Source organism: Arvicanthis niloticus, chromosome 5 (genome assembly GCF_011762505.2).
Source record: "Arvicanthis niloticus isolate mArvNil1 chromosome 5, mArvNil1.pat.X, whole genome shotgun sequence".
Classification (NCBI taxonomy): Eukaryota; Metazoa; Chordata; class Mammalia; order Rodentia; family Muridae; genus Arvicanthis; species Arvicanthis niloticus.
In genome coordinates, this window is record NC_047662.1 from 41,851,995 (window position 1) to 41,875,595 (window position 23,601).

Sequence of the window (23,601 nt, forward strand, 5' to 3'; positions counted from 1 at the left end):
GGATTAGATGCTGCACAACGCTTTAGGCTTGGCTTTATCTTTTTGTGGCATGGATTTTTTTTTTTTTTTTTTTTTTTTTTTTTTGTGAGTATAGGCCCTCACGTCCTGGATTTTTGTTTGGTTTTAGCAGAAAATACCTCATTTGAGTTTGCATTCTCGGCCAGAATCACTTGCTATTCATCTGCTTTTCAGAGACAGTGGCAAGTCTCATTATAACCTGTTCAACATGTCTAGTTTCCCTACTGTGCATTTGCCCTTTTAGTAATAACTAATTTATGCAGAGCACTTTTCAATCTATGCAAATATCTTCTCAAAATTTCCCTTAGATTTCGCACCACTGATGTTTCTTGCCTGCACTGATCTTTTACTGTGACAGCTGTAAAATGGCTTTCTAGTTTAAGCATGCCCTTCCTTTACCAGCTGGATTTAATAATCTGGAAACAAAGAAACCCTTCCTTCCTTTGTCCTTTATTCATGTGGTTTTCATGTTGGTCCTGTGGAGTTCTGTCTTAGTCTTGTACTCAGGTGATCTCTGCTTTGGTTAAGTTGAACACCTTCAAGCTGGCTCCTGCATCCTTTTCATGACATCCTTGGGTTTAATTCTCCTGTCTAGCCTAACATGAAGCTCCAGGCTAATCGTGCAGTGACCCTGCTCCAAACTTGGAATCACTTTATCTCTAAGCAGCCCTTTAACTGGAGCTCAGAAAACAAAGGTCACGAAGATATATGTGAGACTGATTTTTTTTTTTTTTTCTTTTTTTGAGACAGGGTTTCCTTGTGTAGTCCTTAGTGTCCTGGACTGACTGGCCTTGAACTCACAGAGATCTGCCTGCCTCTGCCTCCCAAACACTGGGATTAAAGTTGTGTCCCATCATGCTAAGCTTTGTATACTTTTGATTTTCTTTGTTAATTTATTTTGATCACAGGCCAGATGCATTTCTATACTTAGTTTATAATATACTGCTTGAGGGTAACTGATACTGGAGTCAGTGGAGGCCAGGGTCACACAGGACTTAATCCCTCTACAGCAAAAGCAGTTTACTCACAACGCCCTGGGTTCAGATACAGGCCTGTGGGACAGTGGTAGGTGGCTGCCACCCCTCTCCTATGGTTAGGGCTGAGCTGGCCCTTGGAGAACGTGTGTGTGTCCATCCTGTGGGTGAAGGTTACACTGTATACCCACTCTCCAAAGGTGCTGATGAAAGTCACAGCCCCAAGACCTCAGAAGTGCCCTTGCACCCAGCACAGCACTAACGTGTAAGAACAGAGCTCCAGAGCTCCATCTGCAGACCAATAACAGGAAGCACCTGACTGAGGCACAGCTGGTGTTAATATTGAGCTTAGTTTGAATATACCTCAAAAGGTGGGCACTTTGCAGGAGCTGCCCAGTCCTCCTGCCCAGCTAACTGTACCTTGCTTTGGACATGGATCTTCTAGAACATGCAGAGTTTTTAATCTTCCCATAAAGGAACGAACTCTGGAGCCATACAGACAGCTTCATTCTTAACTCATAAAATATTCTTTAGGTATAGTAAAATCATCCGGGGAAATTGGGCTGAAGTCACCAAGGATAGTCACTTTTTTCTCTTTTTAGCTTTGGTTTTATATGTGCAGTGAAATTTATAAAGTGAAATGCTTAAGCATCTCATTCCTAACTAGAGGTTTTCTAGATTTAAACCTAAAAGATAACTAGGGGAGCTTCCATGCTCACAAACAGAACTGCATCCTGGTAATCTATTGTTTTTAAAAATTGTGTGTGCTTACCAAGCTATTTGTAAGCATATATTGTATAATGTGTTTCCTGGCATTTTGAGGTGGGTGCTCATGTAGCCCAGGCTGGCCTCAAACTCAGACTAATCAAAGACCTTCAATTCCTGATGTTCCTGCCTCCTGGGATTATAGGAATACGCTACTATACCTAGTACTCTTTTTTTTTTTTAATTTTTAATAATCAACTTCCTCAATACCTCCTGGACTCAAGGTGGTAGGATGCTGGGAGTGTCTAAGTTCCAGTCTCCGTCTTCATCTACACTGGGTCCTGCCGGTGGGCCTCAAATTTCAATTAGATTTCTCTATGGCCATCTGAAAGATAATTATGCATTTAATGTATTTCTCTTTTTTAAATTTATTTATCTATGTGAGTACACTGTCCCTCTCTTCACACACACCAGAAGAGGGCATCAGATCCATTACAGATGGTTGTGAGCCACCACCATGTGGTTGCAGGGAACTGAACTCAGGACCTCTGAAAGAGCTCTTTAACTGCTGAGTCATCTCTCCGGCACCCAAATTTAATGTATTTCTAACAATCTGTTCACCGTTGAGTCTAGAATTAACTATGACAGTGGGTTTTATTTTACTAATGCTAAAATTAAACAATAGTAATGGGATTTTTAAGTCTTATTCATAGGACCAAGGAATAGGAGACTGCTGATGTCCACCTTGGAGGCAGAGACGGAAGGGAAGAGCTAGAGCTAGTGCAGGCTTCCTGTCTGCCAGCCCCAGCCCCAGCCCCAGCCCAGGGGTTGGTTTTATACCCACAATAGCTGACCTCACTTAGTGCAAAGATCTTTTAGGGACTGCCACAAACACCCATGGGGGAAAAGCCTAAATGACTAGGAAAGGGATCCTACAGGTTTGGTTAGAGTGGTGCTACATAAGGGAAAAGCCACAAATCTTTACCTTCCATGAGCAAAATTTCCTGATTCTAAAACTCTATATTGTTTAGTTCAGTAATTCAAAAGGGCATGCAGTGCAATATTTAAAAAAGAATTTCTGTTGTTGCTGGTTCTGTTATATCTGTGAGTAATGTTTGGTGACTGTGGTTGATCAAATCTTACAAAATGAGGCTTTATGCAGGCCCCTCCCCCAGCCATGCATTCCTTGGCTACAACAAAGACCTTTTAAGAACCTCAGTCTCCGAGTCCAGTGGGTGGCTTTGTCGCCTCCCTCTGCCTTGAGGTTGTTTTTCTGTAAGCAGAACAATGAAGTGGACTGAAAGGGATTGACTTGTAAAGGGAAATCCTTGAAGTCAGAGAAAACTAGAACATTTCCAGCAGAGGGGTAAATGAGAAATGCAGGGTCTTTGAGAATAACCCCAGGGATTCTTCAGTCCTGAGTCAGATCAAACTGTAAGGAAAATAAATACAGTGGGACCAAAAACTCCTCAAGTCTGCCCTTTCTGCTCTAGGTCCCTTAATGAAGGCAGTCCCATTCATTCCAAATTACTGCTGGACACATGTGACTATAATTGTTAAATCTCTTACATATGAAAGATTGAGAGCTCACATTCACTAAGTTAAGATTGGCCAGAGAGTTCTGGAACATGACTTGTATGCAGTTTCCGCCTTGTTAACCACTAACAATCAAACAAGGAAGCATGGTCCAGCCCTGTTCTCTCCTACAGTCACAAACGTGCATCCCTGGGCTGCTTATGCAACAGTGTAGTGACAGGTACAGCAGCTGATGTATTTCCTTCACAGATCATCCTGAGGAAGCCAAGCATGGTGGCACGTGCTCATGTCTGTCATCCCAACACTAGGAAGGCCGAAGCAGGTGGACTGCTGTGAGCTAAACCAGCCTAAGATACCGAGGAAGACCCTGCCGCGTACAACCAAAAACATAGAATAGAGAATACATCTACAGGAATACGCTGTTGAGGTTAATGCTTTAAAATGGGAAAGAGTTGGGATGCTGATTTTTTAAAAATCTAAAATAATACATTTGTGAATATTAGCTTGCAACTATCTATCTCTTCATTTCTTTCCACTGGACAAACAGGGATTAGCCAGGTGATCAGCTCAATGACAAGCCTGCTCAAAAGAATGCACAGGTGAAGTGGATATATGGTATTACTGCTTCACCTTTTTAAGTGACAGGGAAGCTGGGTGTGGTTGCACACACCTTTAATCCCAGCATTCAGGAGACAGAGGTAGGTGGATCTCTGAATTTGAAGCTAGCCTGGACAGCCAGAGCAGTTACATAGAGAAACCCTGTCTTAAAATTTTAAATAAATAAATAAATAAATAAATAAATAAAGTGACAGAGAACAGGGCATTTGAGGACTTTGACAATTAATCAACACTGTTCAGAGTATAAAGTCCCTACAGTGAATTAGACCTAGTTTTAAAATAAAAATGGCTACATAAAACTGGTAGTTTTTCTTTTTCTTTTTTTTCTCCCCAATTAACAGTCTTTCATCTTAGATACATGGAGCAAACCAAAGAGAACTTTCCCCTTACTTCCCACCAATAGTACCAAAAGTAGTTTCCTGTGGAAGAGTCCTCTGGGAAGCAGGAGGGCTAGTGCAGCAGCTGTCAGGAACAAAGGCACAGGCAGAGGGGAAAACAGCTGAGCAGGACAGTCTGCCACTGGCTAGCTGGAGTCACGGATTCCTGTCCCGATCACCCTCAAGGTCTCCCATCCCTTACAGTTACATCTTTGAAAGGCACATTCAGAAATGGTGCAAATGGGGGCTGGGTTAAGCTGTACATAACTACTATGCAGAGGTTACTGGGCAATAGCACTGTATGGCACAGAGCAATGGGGGTATCCTTGTCTTCACCCACATTCGGGGAGGTGGGAGGCTGTATGAGAAGCTCCTAAGACGTGGCCTGCTTCCATAAAGGCCCAGGAGAGGCAGCACGAGGAGAGCCCAAGCCACGGTTAGTTCAACAGGTCTTTGGTGCGTGTGTAGCAGCGTCTCATGTACAAAGGCTCTTGCAGCCTGCACAGCTGGGGCAGTGAGCTGGGACCAAGGACGTCTACCTCACAAGGCAAAAGCACAAAGGAAAACAGTTTTAAAATATTCTGACGCCGGGCGGTGGTGGCGCACGCCTTTAATCCCAGCACTTGGGAGGCAGAGGCAGGCGGATTTCTGAGTTCCAGGCCAGCCTGGTCTACAGAGTGAGTTCCAGGACAGCCAAGGTTACACTGAGAAACCCTGTCTCGAAAAACCAAAAAAAAAAAAAAAAAAAAAAAATTCTGACAACAGTTAACTTTGAAAAGCTCCCTTCCTGCCCCAAGTCTACTGAGGAACTTCTGAAACAACTCACAAGTGTTTCCCAGCACTTTTGCATTTAGTCTCCTTCACACATGAGAAAAATCAAATGCTTTCTCCTCAGAAATGGTCGAAAAAGAAGTTTTAACAGGGTGACCTACCTCTTCACAGGCCCCTAGGCTCCAGGACCAGCCAGTTCTCAGTGACCATCTGTATATCCTGGCTGCTCAAAGGCTCCCGAAGCCTCACCTTCACCTCCAGCTTCCCTCCAGTAGGCTTTCTTCCATCCAGAACCTGTGGCAGCCACAGACAGACAGACAGTAATTGAGAGAACAGGCTGGGGCAGGTAGGTTCTCAGAGCAGCTAAAGTATGCAGGTGCCTGTCAGCTTCAGTACAGCCCGCCTTCTTCCTGCAATATGGGAAGTAGTGGACCACTTATTCTTAGTATCTTATAAATAACCCACAAGTGTCAGTGACTCTATCCTGGTTTTCCCTTGATCTTCCTAACTCCTAGAATTAACACTGGCCCCAAGGGGCAGCCTGCCCACACTCCCATGTGGCCCACAGAGAAATGGGTGGGTAGCAATCACAAGTGGAATACAGGCCATGGCCTCCTCTAGAGCAGATACACAGCTAGATGAACACAGCGTACCACAAAGCATGAGACTTTACCCTCCCTCAAGACAACTCAGAATAGGCCCCACTTTAGGACATCTCCAGAGGGAGAGGCAAGCTCTAGCTTCCAGAAGTATTGTAAAGGCCTGTCTGGACCTGGCTCTGCCAAGGACAAATTATATGAATTAACAAGTTCCTTCTCCTCTGGCTTGTTCTCCATTTGTCAGAAGCAGGTTCTTAAAGCTCCTCATCATATATAACCCTGTGAGGCTGTGGAAGCAATTTGCACATGTCACCGATCTAGAAATATTATCTCTATTTCCTGTTGGGAGCTTGTTCTCTTGTGTTTGACCCAAGCAAAACACAGCCCCAGAACAGAAATCTATACCATGCTTGGCAATGGTCAAATCCTCAAGGTCTTTTCCCAACTTCAACTCCTACTTCCCACCTGGCTGACTTTGAAAGCTGCTCAAACTTTCTTCTTCCATCTATGACCCGGGGATACCACCATCCTAACAGACAATTTTAAAATGCACATAGAACCCTCAATAGAATTCCAAGAATATTAGTTCATCTTGGCCCACCTCCATGATCTCTCTGATCTCACACTCTTTCTCCAGCCTTTCCAATTTCAGGTGTGCTGTGCCAACCAGCTTGTCACTTCTAAAAAAGGATCTGGGAAGGCAAGCAGAGGATTAGACTGGGCAGACAGGGCAGGAATGAACTGGCTGAATTCAGGGCAAGCAAATCGTGGTATGGAGAACAACAGATTTACTATCTCTTCCCTCCAGCCTTGCCAGTGGGAAGCCTCACCCTTTGTGGAAGATCTCAAATTTGATTCCTTTGCTCTGGATCACCCTCCTAAAGCCTCGGTGATTTCGATTGATGTTTAGTTTGAAAACTTGTTCAAATTCTACAAGGAGGAGAGCAGGCAAGGAAATGGTTAGGATTCTTTGGGGAAGTGGAAATGGAAGCCCAGGGCGGGCTTTTTCAGTTCAGGCTGTCACCACCAAAAGAAAGGCAGAGCATGGAGGTTCTGGCCTTGTAAACAGTTTGGTGCCCTGAGATACAGATTGTATATTGGAAAGGACTCGGAATCTGGAGTGTGAATTCCTGGATTTAAATATATGCCCTGCCCCCGGGCTCTAACACACACATTTAAGATAGGGTCTTACTATTTAAGATAGGGTGTGGGCCCTGGCTGGCCTAGAACTCACTATATTGACCACACTGGCATTAAGCTTGCTGTGATCTTCTTTCTTATGCCTTCAAAATGGTGGGATTATAACACACCCAGCCTTCAAGTCCATCTTTAACACTTCTTTGCTGTGAATCCCCTGACAAATCCCTCTACTCAACTACCTTCAAGCCTCAGGATTTGTATTGCTTTTTCGTATGGTCTTCTTTTTTTTTTTTTTTTTTCCAAGTGTGGTGGCACACACCTTTAATCCTAGCACTCAAGGAACAGTGAGATATGGATCCCTGTGAGTTTCATGCCAGGCAGAGCTAAAAGCTACATACTGAGATCCTGTTTCAAAAAAACTTTAAAAAGACCTTTATTATTTTGAATTGTGTTTATGTGCATACGTGTGTGCATGTGCCCATGAAAGCCAGAAGAATGGTCCCCCCTGGAGCTAGAGTTACAGGTGGGTGTGCACCCCTGTTTTAGGAGCTAGGAACCAGAAGCAGATCCTCTGCAAAAGCAGTATGCAGTTAACCACCAAGTCCCTAAGCCCTAGACCTCAGTCTTCACAACTGTCTAAGACAACTATTAATAACCTGACTTTATTTTTCAGTTGAGTGAACCAAATAAGAGTAGAATTTACCCAAAAAAAAAAAAAAAAAAAAAAGTAGAATTTAAACACTAGAAATTGGGCTGTCCACACAGGAAGTGAGAGCAGAAATGGCCTTACATTCCACTCACCTGGAGAGTTGGTATTTTTTACCACAGCTGTTTTGCTTTTTTGAGCCTGGTCCTATAGCAGAGAGATGAGAGAAGTTGAGATAGCTCAAAAAACCATGTATTTAAACATGTATTTAGGCACAACACTTTGGCTGAGTCAGGAAAGCAACCCAAGCAGGAAATGGGCCAGAAGGTCTTTAACCCCTCCCTGTGAGATGCCTATCAAAGATGGAGACAAATTAGGCAATCTTGTGGTTCAGAGAATCCCAGCCCCATCAGAACCTCACCGAGTTAGGGTAGTGAAACTCAAACCGTACAAAGGCATCCAAGTCATCTGGAGTCACTCCTGTAAGGAGCAAAGGGGGTCAGTGGGAAAGCATAGCCAGAGCTTGTTGCCCAGGCAGCAGGTGGAGTACATGGGCAAGGACATCCTTCAGTAAAGTGGCCGTGGGTCACCTGGTGGGGCTGGGAGGTTCATTCCCCGGACGATGATCAGATGCATTTCTGTGCTGTTGAGTTCTGAGAAGATTCTACAGACAGAATGAAGAAGGTAGAGAGGACAAGACAGTAGCAGAACAAGGGTGAGCACAGCTGCAGGGTGGATCGGTGCTGGCTGTCCTTGGTCTCTGACCCCTGTAACCCTGAGCTCCTCTCTGAAGGCAGCACAGCCATTTCCCCCACTCGAATCCCCATGACACTGGGGTGTCTCTCTAAAGACTGAAGAGTCTCCTGGCTCTGCTCCAAAACTTTTGCCCTCCCTAACCCTGCACAGAGCCAGTTTCCCTTAGACATTGGCACCTCACAGTCTGGAATGTCTTCAACTCAAAGTGATGACTGGGAGGGTCAAGGCCCTGGGCTTGGGCTAGCTGCAGGATCTCAAGCTGTTTCTTTCGGTCATCAGCAAGCTTCTCAAACCTGCCAAAGATGGATAACCAAGTCAGCAAGGGAGGATTTGGTATCTGATCCCTACCCAACAAGCCTAGCACAGTCCTGGCACTTACCGAGTAGTCTCAGCCACATTACCCTGGTGCATGAACTGCCTGGAGAACAGCAGGCACTTCTAGAAACAGAAGCCCAGAGTGACTGCACAGCAAGAGCAGGGCTTGCCAAGGATAGTATTCCAAGCCTGACCTCTCAAAGCTTCAAACAGTCCTCTTTAGCCTCACCTCTCCTCCTATAAAACAGACTCCTGGGGCACTCTTCCTAAAGCTCAACACACTTTCCTGCTTATGTGTGTTTTTCAGTGAGACAGGGTCTCCACTGCATGGCCCAGGCAGAGCTGGAACTCATGACAGTTCTCCTGCCCTGCCCTTCCAAGTGCTGCTGCTCATTGCAGGTGTGTCTCACCCACCACTCCCGGCTCTACCTACACTTTTCTGCTTGTTTTGAGAATAGCATTTCCCAAAAGTTCATTTAGCAAACTCTTTCCATAAAAGCAGTTCTAGAACAGCATGGAACAAAGCAAGACCCCATTTCAAAGATCACCACTGCCAAAGAAAACAAATTGAAGCATATACCTTAGAACACTGTCTTCTCAGAAAGACAGCACATCAGATCAGTTTCCTTACACAAAATTCATTCCCTATCCCTCTGTTTGAATGTCATAAAAAGGGGGCTGGAGAGCTGGCTCATCGGTTAAGAGCACTGGCTGCTCTCGCAGAGCGCCTGTATTTGGTTCCCACCACCTGTAACTCCAATTTCTTGTTCTGACCTCCATGAGCACAAGGCACACAAAGGCAAAACATACATGTAAAAAAAAAAAAAAACCCTGAAGTAAAATTAAAAGGGACAGCTCCATTTGGTAAATGGGGAAAGCTTGTCCAGGGTCACATTACACCAGTGAGAAGAGTTAGACTCAGCCCAGAACATGGAGAAGGCAGAAATACACAGGCTACTGACCTCATGCTGCTCCAGGAGCATTTTCTGTAGCTGGGCATACACCTCCTCGGCCTTCTGGGAGAGTCGCAGATCCTCATGGTGAATGAGAATGAAGTCACCCTCTTCATCTGTCAAGGGTGAAGGCACCTGCCCAGATCATAAGGCCCCTCGGGCCCCAAGAGTCAGATTACACCTTTGCTGAGCCCAACAAACACAAGAATCCATGCTAGACTTTTTTCAACTGCCACTCACCTCCAGTGACACTCGCTGCCTCCCATTCTATCCCTGTGGCATTGCTTCTACTAGACTGGCCCTGCTCTGTTAGCTGTGACCATTGCTACCACATTCCTTTCTCCTATCTCCCTAAAGGTCTATCTCAGCTACAAGAGGGAGACAAGCAAAAGGCTCCTTCCCTGCTGTCACAATTCTATACAAGTCCTACCTCCACCCAGAAGCCACTCCAGTTCATCCTCATCAACCAGCCCCCACCTCTGTGCTCCAGGCAGCCTCCTGCTTAACTAGGTGGGACTCACCTTGGAGAGGTCAATGGGTTGACCAGCTCGGGCCTGGATGATCTGAGCTTCAAGACTTTTAGCTACTCGTAAGTGGGCTTTGGCCTGCTCCAGATCCTGCCTGCGCTTGGCTTGCAGAGCAGCTCGCTGGTATTGTAGTTTCCGAGCCTCCAGCAGTGCCACCTGCTCCCGAGCTAAAAGAAGAGGGCCAATGGTTGGGGCCATGCCTATCTCACTGGACTACCACTCCTCTTGTCTTATTTGTCCCCAAATTACCAGATGGACTCAGTGACTCCTTAGAACTTGAGGCCTTGGGCTCAGTCAGAAGATGGGATGAAGGGACCAGAGGCTGCGCTGGTTTCTTGGCCAATGGGGCCTGTGCTGGGGTGTCACTCTGCAGGTGGCACCCAGTTAGGAGGCTATCAAATAGTTGTCATTCCCCATGCCTACACTTGGGCTATCACCTTCATGCTGCACCTTCACTGTGTGACCTTAGTGGAGCACCTTACCTCCAAAGCCCTACACCCCAAAGACAGAAGCTTCCTAGCCCAACTTCCAGGTAGGAAACACCATAGTCATAAAGAAAGTTGGAGTTTTGGGGGTCAAAAATACCCCGGTCTGAATTCTAGTTCTGCCTCTAGAAACTTTTTTCTCTAAAGTGGAGGAGAGGACCTCTATTTTATGAGGTTAATACACAACAGGATCTGGGTTTACTCCTCCTCTGCTGTCCCCACCCTGCCCCCACCCCTATAACCAAGCCCTGAAGTCCTGGGCCCATAGCCAGACCTCCTCATCTTCATCTACCAGGGCTGTGTCTTCTGAGGCCAGTTTTTGGGCAGTTGCCAAAGTTTCTGCCACTGAGTCCTCCTCAGTACCTTTACTGGGCTCCAGGCCAGGGATGGGCGGAAATCCTGAGGAGAGAATGGGGAGCGCGCAAGGTGATAGCATTAAGGACACAGGAGCCTGCTGTGGTCTTGCCTGGTGCTGGCATGGGTAACTCACAAGGTGGAGGCACACACATGGGGAACTTCTTTTTCCATTATGCTCAGAAACCTCATCAAGCTGACCAAGCATCACCTACCTGGAGGAACAGGTAACTCGGCAAAGTCAACTTTCCGTCCTGCTTGGTGAGCCCGAACAGCATCCTGGTATTGCTACATGGGAAGGAAGGGATTTCTAGCAGACTGCAGTCTGCAGGCTCTGCCCTCGCTGAGAGAGGCAGAGACAGGAGGTAGGGGAGGACTGCAGCCCTGGTAGAAGATGAGTCCCAAGCAGCAAGAACCCCATAAACAGACAAGGACTTGGAGACCTGGGCTCGTAGGGAAAGCAGACTGGTAGGGAGGAGCCAGGATAAGCTAACACAGGATAGGGCTACAGAGCAATGGGCTTACCTTGGCAATGCGATCATGCATCCTGGCCTTGCGCTCATCCCCTTTGGCCCGGGCCTGGATGCCTGCCTCACGATACCTGTTGAGCCTTTGCTGTAAAGCATCCAGCACTGTTTTTGGCTCTGCAGGGGCCACTATGAAGGTGATAAAGAAAGACTATCAGCTCATCCTGCCCCTTCCCAGGCCCCAACTCCATTATCCCATTGTGAAGTCCTACCTGGGGTGGCTGGGAGGTCAGAGGCCATCACTGGCTGCATTTGCTCCACTGCTGGGGACAGGACTTGGGTTGCTGTGGAGGTCTTAGAAGCCTGGGGCAGGGCCTTCAGATCTGAGAATCCAAATAGCAGGATAGGCAGAGTACCTGGCCAGCTCTGCACCTCACAACCCTCCCTAATCCCAGCCTAGGTAGATAGCCCCATTATTTGACTGACCCTCAGGTGCTGGGGGCATGCTACTCAGATCCACAGGCTGCCCCTTCTCCAGGGCCTCTAGGATAGTACCAAATCTCTGAAGAAGAAGAAAAGTTACAGGCATAAGTCAAGGAGCTCCAAGAGTGTGGACTGAAACAACTCCATGAGTCCACTGTCACCCAGGTGCTGGCTGGCTTCCTCTGAGCCTCTGCGTCCCCATCTACTAAACGAATGCAGGATGCCCTACCTTCCCAATCCTCATGAGCTCCCGAGCACGATCTAGATCTCCAGCCCGCTTGGCACTGAGAGCAGCTGCCTTGTACTCTCTCTGTCGGGCTAGCAGCAGGGCTTGTGGATCTGGGTCTGAATCAGGAAAGGGAGCAATGGCAGGGAGGCTGGGCTCAGGTGAGGAAAGGTTGCCTACATAAAACAAAAGGTACTCAGAGAACTCAGCTAGACATCAAAGGAGGAAGGTTGGGGGGCTCCAGTCTTACTGGTCTAGGAATTCTTGGAGCAACGACAGGCAGGCAGGTGGGGTAGGGCAGGCTATGGGAACCAGAAATAGCCTGTCTTCAGATACCTGGCTCCATGGCACAGGGACCTGGAGAGTCTATCTCAGAGTTCTCGTTGGCTCTTTCCTGCTGGGCTGGGGGCCTTTTGCCCAAGGCCACTGGAGGTGGAATCTCATCTTCACAGATCTTCCCGCCTTTCCTCACAGTGGCAAGCTGGGACTCGAGAGTCTAAGAGAAGGAGTTAGACTTGTAACCCAGGAAGTCGCCTGGGCCTGAGCCTGGGCCTTGCTCAGAGACAGACCAGTGATGACAGTGTTTATGATGCCTGTGTGGCCGTCCCTTTACTGTCACCTGACCCACAGTCTCACTCACCTTCAGGCCGCGCTCACAGCGCCGGGCTTTGGCAGCTTCACCAGCTCCCTTGGCACTGGCTGCAGCCTCCCGGTAGTTATGGATCCGTTCCTCCAGCAAAGCCTGCAGCCCCCGAGGCCCTCCAGCCTGCAGATACTTCAGCTCAGGGCTGGGCCACTCCATAGCCAGCTAGGCCCTTGCCATTCTCTCTCTGTGAGGAAGCTACCCCAGAAGATAGATCTCTGGGACTCCAGGAGAAAGAAGTGCCTAAGCCCCGAGTATGAGGCAAAGACCCACAAGAGAGGCCAGACATTATGTCAGGCAAACAGAGGCCCCCCAAATCAGTAGAGGCCAGGAAATGGTTCCAGGAGTGGCCTGGAGCAGGAAGGCCTTTGAAGTCAGCCAGCTATGGAGTCTCTCATGCTCGCTCGCTTTCTATGTGGGGAGCTTCTAGTTATTTGGCAACTTTGCTGTATAAGCCATGCTCCATGCATACAGGACATGTACACACAGGACAATAAAGGCACATAAGGGTCCCCCTGCAACACCTACCTGAGCCGCTGCAGGTAACGCCTGCTGGAAGGCTGCCTGCACCACAGGTTGTTCAGTGTCATCCCTCGTCTTCTCCTCAGACAGGTCTGGGCTTGCTGTCTCACTGCAATCTAGCAGCCCAGTTTCTTCATCCAAGACCTCCTGTAGCTCTGTCTGGGGAAACAGTCCAAGAACTCTGGGTGCACGGCCACATCATGACTGGAAAGAGTTAAATATTTCCCAATCCTCTTTACTATGTTCCTGAATCCACCCAAGGAAGACCTTGGAAAAACAAATGAAAGCTTCCAACTTGAGAATTCCAAACTGCAGAGCTCAGATCCAAAGTCAGAAGAGACCAATTTCTCAGTGTAAAGTCATGAGGACAAGCCTGGGAAGGGACAAGGAGGTTCAAACCCCAGTCTCCCTCAATAGCTCTCTCCTTGGACACCAGTCTGGCAAACATACCAGCAGGTCTGCATCTTCCTCCAGCCCTTCCTCTTCCTCTTCCTCCTCCTCTTCCACATCTCGCATACAGTCTGCTGCCAACTTCTCAATGTGGGCCATGGGCAATGGGGCTGAGGAAAGAGTCACAGATGGTCATGGCAACTCAAGTAAGGTGCTGGATAATAAACAGACGGTCTTTAATTCACTCCATTGGTTACTATACCAGGCAGAAATCCCCTTTCCCGTCCACAGCAAAGTCCAACTCAGAAAGGTACTCTCCTTTCATGACCCAGCTCCAAAGACCCTTGCCATGGGTGCTGCCTTCCTGGGTTCTCCAACAAGTAACAAGTTGCTCCTTGTCCCACATTTCTGTTTGTAGGTAGATGTACCATACACTGTAGTACACCCCCCTACGCCTTTCACATTTGTAAATGGCTCTGCCATCTACTCAGGTGATACAACAGTGTAAAACAAGTAACATTATCCACATTTTCTATACTGAACAAACCAAGACCCAGCAACATCCATTTCCCCAAATTCACAATCTCAGTAAGTGGCAATATCCAAACCCAGGCTTATGTAACCCCAAAGGAGGGCTGGAGCAGTGAGCCCTTGCCCAGTCATGTCTGACTCGGGACATCCAGGCTGCCCTAGTCTAAGGGTTCCTGCTCATTCTGATACCTAAGATTCCATCCTCTTCCAGGCTGTGAAGGGAGATTTCACTTACTCATTTGGTATCAGCTCTGTTTACTGCGCACACAATTCTGTCAGTGCTATTTTGAGCCCCTACTGTATAATACGAGGCTCTGCCTATGTAGGACCAAGGCCAGTGATCTGAGTCAGGCTGACAACTGGATCTGTCCTCAGAGAGGACAGAGCTCCAAACACAGGTACACAGCCGGCCTCCCTGTGGCTGAGCTCTGGAAGGAATATAATTATCAAAAAGAACGAGGGGAATTGGCCGATTCCAACAGGCTATCAGGTAAGGATCTGCTCCTTCATGGGCCTGCACCAGCCCATCGGCAGTGAAAGAAAACTCACCCCGCCCCTTGGGTGCTGGCTTCCTGCTTGTGCTCCCTGTTTCCCCAGTGAGCGCCAGTAACTCAGCCTCCAGGTCTCCATCATCTTCAGTCTCATCCACTCCTAGGAGCATCTCCTCAGGGCTGAATTCCACAAAAAGCCCCAGCTAAGAACAGAGAATGGGTTTTTTTTTTTAAAAGATTTTATGTGTAAGAATGTTTGACCTGCATGTATGGGTTGTACCATGTGTCTGACGCCCTCAAGAGGTCAGAAGGCAGATCCCCTGAATTTTTGTTTTGTTTTGTTTTCGAGACAGGGTTTCTCTGTGTAGTCCTGGCTGTCCTGGAACTCACTCTGTAGACCAGGCTGGCCTAGAACTCAGAAATCCACCTGTCTCTGCCTCCCAAGTGCTGGGATTAAAGGCATGCGCCACCACCGCCCGGCAGATCCCCTGAAATTGAAGTTATAGATTGTTTTTAAGCTTCTATATGGGTACTGGGATCCGCACCCAAGTGCTCTTTAAAAAAAAAAAAATCATCATAGGGGCAGTAGAGTTCCTCCTCCTCCAGAGGACCTGAGTTCAGTTCCTAGCACCACAGCAGGTGTTTCATAAATACCTGTATCTCCAGCTCCGGGGGACCTGATGATCTGACCCACACATGTGGCATACATTCACAGACATACAACCAAATAATTATTTTTTAAATTACATAACAAACCAGATCGTGAGAGGTCAAGACAGGAGAACCATCCCAAGTTTAAGGCCAATCTACATAGTGAGTTCCAGGCTAGAAACTAAGCCCATCTCACTAAATAATCACAAAAAAAAAGAGAAAAAAAAATCAAATAATGAAGCTTGGTATTATGGCACATGCTTGTAATTCCAGCACATGAGAGGTGAAGAAGGCAGGATAATCAGGGGTTCAAAGACAACCTAGGCTTTGCATGAGATCCTGTCTTTAAAAAAAAAAAGCAAATTATGTGTAGTAGCCCACGCTTATGACCCTAGCACTGGGGAGACAAGGCAGGAGGACTCCAGGTTTAAGACCTGCCAGGGATACAGAAAAGTTCAAAGTCAGCCTGGGCAACTTGGGAGAACTTGTGCCAAAATAAAAAGCAAAACAGAGCTGGGACCACAGCTCAGTGGAAGAGCAGTCGCCCGGCACACTAAAGCCCTGCGTTCCAGCCCCACTCAACCTGAGGCCCAGTGTATAGAGAAGGAAACACCTAAAATATGGAGAATTTTTTTAAAGAAGCCAGTAAGACTACAGTGCCACTATTATAACAAAGCCAGCAACAGCTGCTGGCCTCGAGGCTTGGCATTAGTCACGATGATATTGGTTAATTCTGACCATCTTTGTCGGGGAAGAAGGGTGTAATCTGAAAACTGCTTTCATTGTATAACCTAAGGTGGCCTTGAACTCGGCTGCTTCTGCCTCCTCAGTGCTGGGATCATGTACCACATTTAATTTTTTAAAATGATATATTTTTATTTTATGTGCACAATGTTTTGCCTGCATGTATGTCTGTGTGAGGGTGCTGGAGTCCCCTGGAACTGTATTTACAGATGGTTGTAAGCCACCATATGGGTCCTCTGAAGAGTAGCCAGTGCTCTTAACCACTAAACCATCTCTCCAGCCCCCCAGATTTAATTGTAGCAAACACATAGCATAAAATCTGCCATCCTACCTATGTTCAAGTATGAAGCTAAGGAACATTATACATTCCCATTGTTTTGCAACCATCACTCCAATCCACTCACAGAATTCATGTGCAAACCAGATCCTATGCCTCGGAAACACTAACCCATCGTCCCCTCTTTCCGCCTTCTTTTCTTTCTTCTTTTTTTTTTTTTTTTAAAGTATTTATTTTATATATGAGCACACTGTTGCTATCTTCAGACATACCTGAAGAGGGCACTGGATTCCATTACAGATGGTTGTGAGCCACCATGTGGTTGCTGGGAATTGAACTCAGGACCCCTGGAAGAGCAGCCAGTGCTCTTAACTGCTGAGCCATCTCTCCAGCCCCCGCCTTATTTTCTATGTCCATTATTTTGACTAATCATAGTCAACCCAACCTTAACTGATATTTTTTATTTGTTCTGGCTTGTTTTTAAGTTTTTTAAAAATGTGTATGACAGTTTTGCCCATATATATCTATGTATACCATGTGGCTGCAGTGTCCATGGAGGCCAAAAGGGGGTGTTGGATCCCCTAGAGCTGGAGTTACACGTGGTTTAAAGCCACTGAGTGGCAACTAGCACTCTTAACCACTGAGCCATTTCTTTAGCTACAAATGTCTAGAGATCTGTACTCCACGTCAACCCAGCGGTGAAGAAGGCCATGTCCATACCTGCTTGGCAGTTTCGGCACCCTGGCCACTGGTTTTAGGGCCCTTCCGAGGTCTTGGCCCTGGCATCTTGGCAGGCTAGATACCTATCAGGTGTAAAGTTGAAGAGACTCAGACTGGAGCAGATGATGACATGTGGCCCCCAACAATGGTACCGTGGTTAGGGAGCTTATTCCCACGAGCTAACACATCACTTTATAATTAAATCAGAGGCAAGGAGAGGCAGTGGATGAAAGGCAGGGGACCACTGTCAACAGACGGATATGGGGGGTGTGTACACAATTTCTGAACTGACTGGTGACCGCTGAAGGCAGATTTATGGTGGCAATTCGAGGTACAATGGTTTGGAAAGGCTTTTAAAAGCAGTGCTGTCTGTTCTGCAAATAATGTGTCTATTTACATTTAAGTTAAAAACACAGTTCCTCAGTCATACCAGACAAATTTTAAGTGCTCAGTAGCTGAACCTAAGGGGTACCACCAGGCAGCACACAGATTGCTTTTATCATCAGTTTCCTTGGGCACTCTGCACCTGATTCAGTATTCAGATCATCTGAAAGACGTCACAAGTGGTCAACGGGCACTGTAGCACAGCCTGTCCAGCACTGAAAGAAACTCAGTTGCTTCTACCTTAAGGAAACATACCCATGGGCAGACAACCACCACAGAGCAGCTGCAGGGACCATGGGTGGGAGAAGTGCCCCCTTATCGAGGACATAGAAAGGCATCTAAGAAAGGATGGTGCCTGTGCTGGGTCATTAAGTTTGGACACTGGGGAAAAGTAGAATTCCAAGCAAATCAAACGAACTGACACCAGTTCTAAGGTGAGAAATGGCTTGGCCCACACAAGGAAAAGAAACGGCATCCCTGAGGCATAAACCAAACCGTAAGGCTAGAAATGAAGGCATGAACCAGGGGAGAAAGAGAAACACCTTTAAGGCTTTAAAGGTACTTGGGCGTTACCCTGACAGTTCGTGGACGGATGCAGAAGGTGCACCGGGAAGTGGGAGATCATACAGGGCGGGAGACCTCAGTCCTGAGCATTTTACAAATCTTTGAAGGAGCGTGAGGTGGCATGGGGATTAAGAAACAGACACAATCCCGTGTCTGGAGCTGGAATCAACAGGGCTACGAGGTTCCCTGGTGTAAGCGCACAGGCATAAGTCACTCCAAGTGTCAGATTTCGACTGCAGTCAACAACGAAGCGTCAGCCGGGGTGGGGTGCGGGAGAATGAGATGCTCCGCTGCCGCAGGCCGGTCGGGGCTCAGGAGGGGCACGTCCGCGTCGAGGGCGACGCCGGGCTCCCCACACCCGCGCGTCCTCCCGCTGCCGGGCTCGGCCCGGCCCGACCCAAGCCGCCTCTATCTCCCCGGCCGCCCCCAGACTCCACACGCCGGGAAGCGGGCACGTGGCATACCTCGCGGCAGATCCGAACCAAAACCGGGCCTTCTCGAGCCCGGAACCGCCTAGCTTCCCGCGGCCCCCGGGCGGCGGCGGAGACGGCCACAGGAAGCACCCGCCCAGGAGGCGGTGGCTCGCGCCCGGCACGTGACACCACAGCCAGCGGCTCGCAGTGCGCATGTGCACGGGGAGCGGGCGGGGCGCGCTCACAGGTGACGCTGAGGGTGGGGCAGTCTGTGCGCAGGCATCTTCGAGCAGGTAACGCGGTACTGGCTGACTGCAGCGTTGTGAGGTTTGGTGTCCTTCGCACACAGTAGTCGTGCCCCATTTCTGGCGTAATTTCTCCGAGAGGCTCCCTTCCTGGTTCTCCTCGCGCCCCCCGATGCTTCCGCGTCCTAATGGGTACCACTAGGCAGCCGGGCCGCGTCCCTGTGTTGAGATCCTGGAGGATGCGGCTTCCTCACTGCCCACTTTGTGCAGCCTAGGCACGGAAAACCAGTTCTTCGGGAAATAGAGCTCCTTTCTAGTCAGCGGGCAGGACAAAACTTCAGATTAGAGGAACCAAAGCCCTCAGTAAACTGAGGCAGGAGCATCGCTGCAAGATGAAGGGCCGCCTCTACCTCAAGGAGCCCTGTTATATCCGGATTGATGGAACTTGCCTGCAGATGGACCAAACCCCAAGCATGATTCCTCACACCGCATGCGCACTCTGACTTTATGGAGAGACTGCAGGCTTCAGTTCTGATTGAAAGAACAGTTCTGCCGGGCGGTGGTAGTGCACACCTTTACTCCCAGCACTTGGGAGGCAGAGGCAGGAGGATTTCTGAGTTCGAGGCCAGCCTGGTCTACAGAGTGAGTTCCAGGGCTACACAAAGAAATCTTTTTTTTTTTTTTTTTTTTTTTTTTTGGTTTTTTTCTTTTGGTTTTTTTCGAGACAGGGTTTCTCTGAGTAGCCCTGGCTGTCCTGGAACTCACTCTGTAGACCAGGCTGGCCTCGAACTCAGAAATCCGCCTGCCTCTGCCTCCCAAGTGCTAGGATTAAAGGTGTGCGCCACCACCGCCCGGCTACACAAAGAAATCTTGTCTCACAAAAACAAACAAACAAAAAGAACAGTTCTTCAACCAGCGTGGTGGTGCATGCGTTGAATCTCAGCGCTCCAGAGGCAGTCGGAGCTACATAGCTCTGTCTCATAAACAAACTGCCTCAGTAAGGCAACTCCTAGAAGTTGTCCTCTGACCCTACACAGATGCAGGCCTGCCTGCACTCTGACATTCAAAATTAACACACACAAATAATACACAGTAGACATTGATTCCTATAGGTCTGGGGTTTTTCATTTGTTTGTCTTTTTTGTTGTTGTTGTTTTGTTTTTTGAGACGGCTTCTCTGTAACACTGTTGGTTGTTGTAGAACTTGCTTTGTAGACCTGGCTGGCCTTGAACTCACAGAGACCCGCTCACCTCTACCTCTAGAGTACTGGATTTAAGGAGTGCATCACCACCGCCTGGCTTGTTTGTGATTCTCCTGTCAGCATCTCCCAGTGCAGGCATTATACCTATGGGACTTTCTGAGGTGCTAGCGATGGGACCCAGAAATCTGTTCCTGCTAGAAGCACCCTACTAGTTCAGCTACCCCCCAGTCCTAGTAATACCTGTGTATGTAAATTAACACACGGTGTGGCCACTAACTCCATCTCCCATTCTGCAAAGGTTCCTTTTCAGTGAGTATCGTCTCACTCTGGCCTACCACAGGCTTCCAGATCTTCTGTTTTCCACATAACAGACTCAAATGAGACATAGAGTATAATGTAGAAGATAGTGTATAATGATAGGGCAAGGAAGGATAAGAGTGGATAACAGCCCCAGAGGGACCAGTGCAGAAAAAAAACTCCCTGAATATAAGTGGGTAATGGCAAAGAATCACCTTTGTGCCATTTTACATGTTAAACGTTACAGTTTTCTTAGGTCTCTACACAGTTTTCCTGGAGGCTGTTGTCTTGTGTAGATGATAGAAAAGTGGATTTGGAGTTGTATTTGTGAGCGAGTGTTGTATGTATGATGCCTAAAGGTATGCAGTACATATGCTCACTGAGGACCTCAATTTTCAGCTTCAGCTTCCTATTCTCCACCTTATTTCCTTGAGACAAGGTCTCTCACTGGTTAGTGAGCTCTTGGATTCCCCAGTCTCTTCTTCCCAATATTGGGGTTACAAACTCATGCAATCATGCCCAACTTTTATGTTTGTTGGTTTTAATGTGTTCTGTCTGCCTGTACACCTGCACACCAGAACAGAGCATCAGATCTCCCTCCTTTTAAATGTGTATTTAAAAGAATGGATGTGGGATGCACACCTTTAATCACAGTACTTGGGAGATGGAGGCATGTGGATCTGTGAGTTCAAGGCCAGCCAGGTCTACAGAGGGAGTTCTACAATAGCCAAGGCTATACAGAGAATCCCTGTCTCAAGAAAAGTAAGGCCGGGCAGTGGTGGCGCACACCTTTAATCCCAGCACTTGGGAGGCAGAGGCAGGAGGATTTCTGAGTTCGAGGCCAACCTGGTCTACAGAGTGAGTTCCAGGACAGCCAGGGCTACACAGAGAAACCCTGTCTCGAAAAACCAAAAAGTAACAAACAGTGTCTTGTGAGTTACCCTATGTGCTGAACCATCTTTGCAGCCTCCGTTTTTGTTTTCTATTGTTATTTGTGTGTCTGTGTGGTTTCTCTAAGCGTTTTGTTGCATTTATGTAAGTACACCATATATTCGCAGTGCCCATGGAGGGAGGCCAAGATCCCCTGAAACCAGAGTTACAGATGGTGGTAAGCTGCCACATGGGTGCTGGGAATTGGACCTGGATCCTCTGCAAGAGCTCCAAGTATCTCTAACCACTGAGCCACCTCCTCAGTCCCTGTATGCCCAGCTTTTTATGTCAGTTCTGGGGGTTCAGACTCACATCCTTATGCTTACAGAGCACTCTTAACTCTTAATCACTGAGCCATACCCCGCTCCCCAAGTTATTTTTGTTTTTGTTGTAAAACAAAACTGTTTTCGTTGTAAAAGGTTTTTGGCTTTGGAGGGGTTTTTTTGCTTTTTTTTTTTTTTTTTGTGAGATACTTTCACTATGTAATGAGTAAATAATTTAAAAGCTAGCATCTACATGAGTATGAAATACTACTTGCAGTATTTCACTTAATATCCATCCATTTTCCTGCAAATTTCCTAATTTCATTTTTCTTTACAGATGAGTAAACTTCCTTGTATATACATGTACCACATTGCATCTATTGATGGGCATAAATAATTTTGTGATAAGATATAGTTGTTTGGGTGTATACCCAGAAACAATGTTGGGTTATGTGACAGTTGTACTAGAATTATTTTAGAAACTTCTGTCAATGGAGGTTCCCAGAAAAAGTTGTAGTACATTTAACATTTTAGAAAGTAGGTCCAAGCCCAGGCTCTTACGCTCCTGCAGTAAACATTGTCTGCTGAGCTGTCTCCCCATCAAGTTTCATGATTTTTAAAAATTTTAAAAATTGCTGGGTGGTGGTGGTGGACGCCTTTAATCCCAGCACTTGGGAGGCAGAGGCAGGTGGAATTCTGAGTTCGAGGCCAGCCTGGTCTACAGAGTGAGTTCCAGGACAGCCAGGGCTACATAGAGAAACCCTGTCTCAAGCAAACAAACAAAAACAAAAATTTTTATTATGTATTTACATGTGGATCTACGTGTAGGCATACATGCATACAAGTGCCCTCAGAGTCATGAAGATGGTGGCAGATGCCCTGGAGCTAGAGTTACAGGCAGTTGTGAGCTGTCAGGTTTAAGTGCAAGGAGTTCAAATCAGGGTCTCTGCAAAAACAGTATGTGCTCTTAACCACAAAGCCATCTCTTCAGCCTGTGTCTTCTTTGGGCAGTTAAAACATCATTTATGTGTGTGTGCAGCAGCCCATGGAGTTAGAGTGGTGAACCACCTGGAGCTGGAGTTGTGAGCTGCTTGACCTCAGATCTGAAAGAACCCCACCTTAACCTTTACACTCATGTCTTTGATCCATTTCAACAGCTTTGTTTTATCATCTATTTTTCTTCTATAAAGGATGTCTTCACTCTTCCTTTGGTTAATTGTGGACACTATATATATAACACTATTCTGATACAGGGATGGAGAGGTGGCTCAGTAATTAGACCACTTGCTTTTTTGCAGTTTTAGTTACCAGCACCCACATGGCTGCTCACACCCATGTGTCACTAGGCTGTAGATCAGATGGCCTCTCCTGGTCTCTGAAGAGTGCACCTAGGTGGTACATACTCACTGATGCAGACAAAACATCACACATATAAAAATAATCCTTAAAAATATCCTGCTGGGATCATCAATTCAGTTTTATTAGGATATGTGTGTAATAAAATGGATATAGACCAGGGCTTCTAGCATGCCAAGTCAGTTTCTCTACCACAGAACTATATCCCCAGCCCACTTACATTTTCTTGTGCCAGGGTCTCACTAAGATGCTCAGGCTGACCTTGAGCTTACTCTGTTATAGTCTAGGCCTTATGTTTATAATCCTCTTAGCCTTTTGAGTAGCTAGGATTTCAGGCCATTGCCATCAAGTCTGGCTACAAATTCCTAAAACTGTTTAAAGACTAGTTGCAGACATCACAGTTCATTCATTTCATAAAGATCCTAAGCAGTATTCTTCTGTGTATCACTACACAGTAATGTGCAGTATGCAAAAGGTTCGTAAGCTTGTATTCCTTAGTGATGCAAAATGAACCGAGAACCGCCCATTTGTCAACAAGCCCTCTTCCACAGAACTATCTTTTTATTTATTTTTTTTCCCAATTTGGTCAAGGAATGGCACATGCCTTCAATTCCCACACTTAAGAGGCAGCGACAGGTAGAGCTGAGTTCTGAAGCTAACCTGGTCTACATAGCTAGTTCCAGGGCTTCCAGAGTTACTCAAGACACCATCTTAAAAGTTTTAGTTTAAGACAGGATCTTGCTAATCTACCCAGTTGCCTTGAATATGCTTTGTTTGTAACCCAGTCCACCCCCCACCTTTTTTCTTAACACCGGGCCTAGGTTGATGAGCTGTCGTCCCCCCCCCCGTCCCCCCCCGCCCCCCCCCCCCCCCCCCCCCCCCCCCGTAAGACTGTGACCAGAATAAATAAACCAAGCAAGTTTAAACCTTTTGCCCTGAAGCTGCTTTGGGCCATAGTGTCTTTGTTGCACCAACAGAAAGCAAACAGCTGGCCTGGAACTTGCTTTGCTGGGACAGCTTTTAATTTCT

At 47.2% G+C, this 23,601-nt stretch overlaps 1 protein-coding gene across 4 annotated transcripts; it reads right to left on the bottom strand.

Annotated features, from left to right (window-relative positions):
- Positions 1-4,154: 4,154 nt before the first annotated feature.
- Positions 4,155-18,485, bottom strand: Cc2d1b (coiled-coil and C2 domain containing 1B). 4 transcript variants are annotated; one of them, XM_034501789.2, is made up of 25 exons: positions 18,332-18,485; positions 16,920-17,002; positions 14,586-14,730; positions 13,566-13,675; positions 13,122-13,274; positions 12,591-12,716; positions 12,287-12,446; positions 11,954-12,069; positions 11,728-11,803; positions 11,514-11,624; positions 11,300-11,430; positions 10,990-11,062; positions 10,695-10,819; positions 10,185-10,302; positions 9,930-10,102; positions 9,418-9,543; positions 8,520-8,578; positions 8,317-8,433; positions 7,975-8,048; positions 7,806-7,864; positions 7,540-7,591; positions 6,429-6,528; positions 6,200-6,290; positions 5,161-5,293; positions 4,155-4,763 (listed from the first exon to the last, which is right to left on the bottom strand). In XM_034501789.2, the coding sequence occupies exons 2-24, from the start codon at positions 16,983-16,985 to the stop codon at positions 5,165-5,167; spliced, it is 2,490 nt and encodes an 829-aa protein (XP_034357680.1). In that variant the 5' UTR covers positions 16,986-17,002; positions 18,332-18,485; the 3' UTR covers positions 4,155-4,763; positions 5,161-5,164. The 4 variants fall into 4 exon arrangements, with proteins under 4 accessions (XP_034357680.1, XP_034357677.1, XP_076790601.1 ...); XM_034501786.2 differs by having other exon boundaries at positions 11,954-12,126; XM_076934486.1 differs by having other exon boundaries at positions 5,157-5,293; positions 11,954-12,126.
- Positions 18,486-23,601: the final 5,116 nt, after the last annotated feature.